The sequence below is a fragment of the Carassius auratus genome, unplaced genomic scaffold (assembly GCF_003368295.1).
Source record: "Carassius auratus strain Wakin unplaced genomic scaffold, ASM336829v1 scaf_tig00006734, whole genome shotgun sequence".
Classification (NCBI taxonomy): Eukaryota; Metazoa; Chordata; class Actinopteri; order Cypriniformes; family Cyprinidae; genus Carassius; species Carassius auratus.
Window position 1 is genome coordinate 7934 of NW_020523785.1, and position 7143 is coordinate 15076.

General features: G+C 39.4%; 1 protein-coding gene across 1 annotated transcript; it reads right to left on the minus strand.

Annotated features, from left to right (window-relative positions):
* Positions 1-2315: 2315 nt before the first annotated feature.
* LOC113071269 (uncharacterized) lies at positions 2316-5671 on the minus strand. Its single transcript, XM_026244634.1, has 6 exons — positions 5438-5671; positions 4257-4727; positions 3665-3745; positions 3126-3518; positions 2762-2863; positions 2316-2568 (listed from the first exon to the last, which is right to left on the minus strand). Exons 2-6 carry the CDS (start codon positions 4486-4488, stop codon positions 2507-2509), a joined length of 870 nt encoding a protein of 289 aa, XP_026100419.1. The 5' UTR covers positions 4489-4727; positions 5438-5671; the 3' UTR covers positions 2316-2506.
* Positions 5672-7143: the final 1472 nt, after the last annotated feature.

The window sequence follows — 7143 nt, forward strand, 5'->3', positions numbered from 1 at the left end:
CATTTGTGTATTCCATTTTCAGACAGTCTGACGTTAGATTCTGACGTCAAAAAGATTTTCATTTTCATCCAAAATGCAACGTCTGACCAACGTAGCAGACTGACGTCAGTCTGACGTTGGGTTCAGACGTCAACCAGATTTTCATTTTGATCCAAAATGCAATATCTGACTAACGTTGGAGATTGACGTCTGTCTGACGTTGGGTTCTGACGTCAACCAGATTTTCATCCGAAATGCAACGTCTGACCAACGTAGCAGACTGACGTCAGTCTGACGTTGGGTTCAGACGTCAACCAGATTTTCATTTTGATCCAAAATGCAATATCTGACTAACGTTGGAGATTGACGTCAGTCTGATGTTGGGTTCTGACGTCAACCAGATTTTCATCCGAAATGCAACGTCTGACCAACATAGCAGACTGACGTCAGTCTGACGTTGGGTTCGGACGTCAACCAGATTTTCATCCGAAATGCAACGTCTGACCAATGTAGCAGACTGACGTCAGTCTGACGTTGGGTTCGGACGTCAACCAGATTTTCATTTTCATCCAAAATGCAACGTCTGACCAACGTTAGAGATCGACGTCAGCCTGACGTTGGGTTCTGACCTAAACCAGATTTTCATTTTCATCCAAAATTCAACGTCTGACCAACGTTGGAGATCGACGTCAGCCTGACGTTGGGTTCTGACGTCAACCAGATTTTCATTTTCATCCAAAATGCAACGTCTGACCAACGTTAGAGATCGACGTCAGCCTGACATTGGGTTCTGACGTCAACCAGATTTTCATTTTCATCCAAAATGCAACGTCTAACCAACGTTAGAAATCGGCGTCAGCCTGACGTTGGGTTCTGACGTCAACCAGATTTTCATTTTCATCCAAAATGCAACGTCTGACCAACGTTGGAGATCGACGTCAGTCTGACGTTGGGTTCTGACGTCAACCATATTTTCATTTTCATCCAAAATGCAACGTCTGACCAACGTTAGAAATCGACGTCAGCCTGACGTTGGGTTCTGACGTCAACCAGATTTTCATTTTCATCCAAAATGCAACGTCTGACCAACGTTGGAGATCGACGTCAGCCTGACGTTGGGTTCTGACGTCAACCAGATTTTCATTTTCATCCAAAATGCAACGTCTGACCAACGTTGGAGATCGACGTCAGCCTGACGTTGGGTTCTGACGTCAACCAGATTTTCATTTTCATCCAAAATGCAACGTCTAACCAACGTTAGAAATCGACGTCAGCCTGACGTTGGGTTCTGACGTCAACCAGATTTTCATTTTCATCCAAAATGCAACGTCTAACCAACGTTAGAAATCGACGTCAGCTTGACGTTGGGTTCTGACGTCAACCAGATTTTCATTTTCATCCAAATTACAACGTCTGACCAACGTTAGAAATCGACGTCAGCCTGACGTTGGGTTCTGACGTCAACCAGATTTTCATTTTCATCCAAAATGCAACGTCTGACCAACGTTGGAGATCGACGTCAGTCTGACGTTGGGTTCTGACGTCAACCATATTTTCATTTTCATCCAAAATGCAACGTCTGACCAACGTTAGAAATCGACGTCAGCCTGACGTTGGGTTCTGACGTCAACCAGATTTTCATTTTCATCCAAAATGCAACGTCTGACCAACGTTGGAGATCGACGTCAGCCTGACGTTGGGTTCTGACGTCAACCAGATTTTCATTTTCATCCAAAATGCAACGTCTGACCAACGTTGGAGATCGACGTCAGCCTGACGTTGGGTTCTGACGTCAACCAGATTTTCATTTTCATCCAAAATGCAACGTCTAACCAACGTTAGAAATCGACGTCAGCCTGACGTTGGGTTCTGACGTCAACCAGATTTTCATTTTCATCCAAAATGCAACGTCTAACCAACGTTAGAAATCGACGTCAGCTTGACGTTGGGTTCTGACGTCAACCAGATTTTCATTTTCATCCAAATTACAACGTCTGACCAACGTTAGAAATCGACGTCAGCCTGACGTTGGGTTCTGACGTCAACCAGATTTTCATTTTCATCCAAAATGCAACGTCTAACCAACGTTAGAAATCAACGTCAGCCTGACGTTGGGTTCTGACGTCAACCAGATTTTCATTTTCATCCAAAATTCAACGTCTGACCAACGTTGGAGATCGACGTCAGTCTGATGTTGGTTTCTGACGTCAACCAGATTTTCATTTTCATCCAAAATTCAACGTCTGACCAACGTTAGAAATCGACGTCAGTCTGACGTTGGGTTCTGACGTCAACCAGATTTTCATTTTCATCCAAAATTCAACGTCTGACCAACGTTGGAGATCGACGTCAGCCTGACGTTGGGTTCTGACGTCAACCAGATTTTCATTTTCATCCAAAATTCAACGTCTGACCAACGTTGGAGATCGACGTCAATATGACGTTGGGTTCTGTCGTCAACCCCGATTTTCATTTTCAACCAAATTACAACGTCTGACCAACGTTGGGATCCAATGTCAGCATGACGTTATATTGACGTCCGGTGCCTGCTGGGACAACTCAACTCAGGCATGCTTAGATCATATCGTCCTGGAAAAATGAAAAAACACATCCACTTAAATGTAAATATAATGTGATTAATCAGGGTTTTGATTCCTTACACAATTACATTACTTTGTATACTTTTTAAACATTACTTAGAGGTCATGCAGATCTTACATCCAGACCTGTGCCAAACTTATGGGAGTAGAGCATGTACAGATTTTTATCTTCACACCCTTACCATTCATTGTGATTACAGCAACAGTCTTCCCTGGACTGACCCTTAGTGACTCTCGTGAACAATCACAGATTTTGTAAGGGATCTCCACAGGTACAAGCCGTACTGAAAAAGATCAAACATTTGAATTAAGATCGTTTTTATTGATTGAGTATTAAGACAATTTGTATAGACTGATATAACATTGTAACGGTTCAATGGTATTGGAGTACATTGCTGAAAAATATAGAAGAGATGCTCAAAAAGCTTAAATTCAATATCAAACAACAAGAGACAAAAAAAGGGCATTATTTAAATAGTAAAACATATGAGGCCTAACAACTCTCAGAATTATGTGTATGTTGTACACTCACAAACCAGCACTTACCACAATGGGAAAGAGCCTTATCTACAACAAAAGTTGTTGGAGGCAATGGCTGGTAGAATCCAGCCGTCATGGCATCTCTGTTATGGAGAACATGTCTGGTGTGCATACTGACATCACGCTGAGCACAGATAAAGGGCTGTGGTCGACAGTCACTGCAGCGGACAGCAGCTGGATTGCTCCCACACTGTTGGCAGATGCGTGTTGCTACATTTTCATGTGCCGCAGCGGTGTTCACCAGACGTGGTCTCTCTGTCCTCCATCTCTCTGAAAAGAGACTTTGTCTTGTGCTCCAGTTTGAGGAAGCTAGGAGAGGACCTCTTGAGGTCTCAAGAGATGATGCCTCATCATCTGAGGTATTGCTCAGTGAGTGCTGGAGATCTTGCAGAAAAGACTCTGTTAAAATAGTATGGAATATTTAAAAGCAATACTTTAATATATACATGAAAGTGTTCTGCATCAAGTGCATTTGACTGTGAAAAGGCCAGTATTCCGGAAAATTTTAAAAATGTTATTTGTTATTTACACAATGAAGTACACACCAACAGCCTCTGGAGCAAAGGTCACCTCACAGTTAGTGGCAGGTGCATTGATGGGAGGATCAGATTTCCGAATGGGATCAGCTGCACCAGATAAAAAAAGAAAAGAAAAGAAAAAAAAAGAAAAACAACATTTACAACATTTTCAACTTGTCCCAAGGCGTGTGGCACAACTTTACCTCCCTTATTACCAGCCTGAAATGACCAAAGCTCATTGTTTAATGTTTAGCTACAGTGAAGGACTAGCAGATTTTTTTTTTCTCAAACACAAATGTGGACAGTACAGTTACTTAGTTAGCTATATATCATGTAGAAGATGAAAGCAAATAAGAATGCTTGCTGTAGAAGCAAGCTGGTTGGCCACTGACAACACACTCAGAATAAACACAGCTTCAACACAGCCTTACCAAGACCAATCATTTAGTTACTGCTTTACATACTGCTTTACACAAATACTGTACGTAATCAAATTTATTTTCATGTCAAAAATAAAATGAGTGCTTCTGATTTGATTGACATATTCCTTGTTTGATACATCATAAATGTCTAATCAACGCAGTTATTCAATAGATCTTGAATGAAAAACTATACTGACCCTTATTTGACTGATTCCTGCTTGATCTTGGCCTTGCATAGACAATGTTTCCATCAATGTCTCTCTTTCTGCAACGCACCCTCGGTTCAGGTGTCTTTACTGGTGCCACTTCCTTCTCTTCCTGCAGCTCACCAATCAAGTCATCAAGACTTTGGAGCTCATCATTGAGTTCTTGATCATCAACCAGTTTATCCAGCTCCATTAACTGTTCTTGGAGTTCTGAATCACTCATGGTGATGGGCAGAAACAAAAACAGACAGAAAGACTTACAAAAAAGATGGACAGAGACAACAAATAGAAATATAAACAGAGAGAGAGAGAGAGAGAGAGAGAGAGAGAGAGCTACAGACAGACAAGTGCAGGGTAACAAGACGGACGTGGCTCTTAAAAGTGCCTTTGGTTTGTGTGTGTGTGTGTGTGTATGTTTGTGTTGAGGGAGGTTAAAATAAAGGAGGGGAGAATTTGAAGGACCTGATAAAAAAAGAAAGAGATAGAGAGAGAGAACAAATGAACTCCTTACATTTTTACCAGTATTTTTTTTCCATCGGTGTTGGCAGATTGGTCAGTTTTCAATTAGATATTAGTTTGTACTAGGTGGAATAAAATAGCTTTAGACAGGTGGCATTTTGATATTTCTGTTGTTCCCTTTTATTTCTTTAAGGCAAATGACAGACACGTAGCCTTACAATGTAGCCTTCTTTAGAGAGCACTTAATTTCCTTTATTACATGCCATTTGATGAGCCACAATACTGTAGTAGATGTGTGTGTTTATAATTTTGGATTGTGGATTTTGAACAATTACTGGAAAACACACCAATCTGGCAACTTGATCTGAACATTTATAAATGGCTAAAGTGTTGTGATCGAGCTAACTTAATATGGGTAACCGATCACATATAATAACGAAAAACCATACAATCTCCTATATTACCTTGCCTTGCATGATTGTATGTGAAAAAATACACAAGCTTGAATTTAATTAGCTAACTCAGCTAACGTTAGGCTATTGCACACGTGGTGCAGCAAGTTATATTTTTTAATGACTGCTGTCATTTACTGCATAAACTGATACCTTGCAACTCTAAAGGTTCTAAACACAACGTCTTGACCCAATTAAACGGTTTTTGTTCCATAAATATATGGATTGTTCCGATCTGTATTAATTAACTGCTCTACTTACCAAGTGGAAAATCGCACTGGACCTTGGGATCGCGCCTTACGATGACGTCAGCGCCACTGATTGATTTATTAATACATACAAATAAATAAATAGATAAACAATCAAACAAACAACCAAACAAACAATTAAATGCATAAATAAATAAATAAATTTAATGAATGAATGAACAGGTTGATTGCATCGCACTGCAGTGATTAATCATTAAACAAACAATCACAGCACATTAAATACGTTTTTATCATCAACAAGCCTCCGATAAAAAAAAAAAAAAAAAAAAAAAACAAACAAACAAATACCAGTATTACCTAGCAGGGCTGCAAGATTATGACAAAGATCATAATTGTTGATTATTCTCATAAAATTGTAATTGCGATTGTTAATTACGATTATCACAGTAATTTACGCTGAATGATTATACCATTGTCTGAAGAACCTGCATGCCATATTTTTACATAAACAAGATAAAAAACACTCTAACTGAAAAACCTTTATTGCTTTTCTATAGCATCTATAAATCTCAATTATACATTCGATTGGTTTATACTTAAAAAAATGGTAGGCTACTATAATGTTATACTAAAATTAAAACAATGAAAAAACCCTTAAGATAACCTGTAGAAAGAAAGAAAAAACTTCTTCAGCATGCAGAATAACATAAGTGGACTATAAACGATTAATTCACTTTGAACATTACATAATTGCGGCATCTGTAATTGTAATTGCGATTAGAAAATCGATTAATTGTGCAGCCCTATTACCTAGCAAAACTCGGTGGAGCGTTGTTAGAGTCACCGTTGCATGCTGTTTCACATGCGGCTCTTTAATATCAGACACCAACGTCATTTTTACAATAAAATAAAAAAAAACTGTTAAATATGACGCGGGGCGCCAATTGACTTGCCCTGCCATAACTAAATTATTGTAGCCTTTTCTTTTTTATGCCTAATTATCGTAGTCTCGACCCGTACGCGCTGCAGACAACGGTCTGGTTACCTGCACGTCAAATGTCAACGTCACAGGCTCTGGTCAGAAGTCTATGGGATTCCCTGCACGTTGAAACTTGACGCCTAAGGGGTGCCCAGTACGTTAAATATTGACGCCAAAGGGATCCTGACCAAGCTTCAATATGTGACGAGTTGGGAGTGAGAACGTGTTGGTTTTTGTGCATATAACTTCTAACCCATTAAAAACTGTCTTACAGCAGTGCAGCAAACATTGTATTTCATAAGGCATAAGCATCTTTCAGTTTGGCAAGATTTGCACTGAATATTGAATGAAACAGCTTTCTCTATTAGAGAGACAAGCTTTTGAGCAGATATGGGCTAGATTTCACTTCATTTGAACAGTAGCACTAATTCAACATTACTGGACTCAGAAATCTGTAAACTGACAATCTTGATCATTGAAGTCCTAACATAAGTTTTTGTGCATATAACTTCTAACACATTAAAAACTGTCTTACAGCATTGCCGAAAACATTGTATTTCATATGGCATAAGCATCTTTCAGTTTGGCAAGATTTGCACTGAATATTGAATGAAACAGCTTTCTCTATAAGAGAGACAAGCTTTTGAGCAGATTTGGGCTAGATTTCACTTCATTTGAACAGAGGCACTATTTCAACATTACTGGACTCAGAAAGCTGTAAACTGACAATCTTGATCATTGAAGTCCTAACATAAGTTTTTGTGCATATAACTTCTAAC

What these genes read in the sequence shown, in the direction of transcription:
- LOC113071269 (XM_026244634.1), bottom strand. Translation starts at nt 4,488, where the DNA reads ATGAGTGATTCAGAACTCCAAGAACAGTTAATGGAGCTGGATAAACTG. An exon ending in TAAGGCTCTTTCCCATTGTG is followed by an intron (nt 2,864 to 3,125) that starts GTAAGTGCTGGT and finishes GATCTTTTTCAG; the next exon opens with TACGGCTTGTACCTGTGGAG. An exon ending in TGCTGTAATCACAATGAATG is followed by an intron (nt 2,569 to 2,761) that starts GTAAGGGTGTGA and finishes TCATTTTTCCAG; the next exon opens with GACGATATGATCTAAGCATG.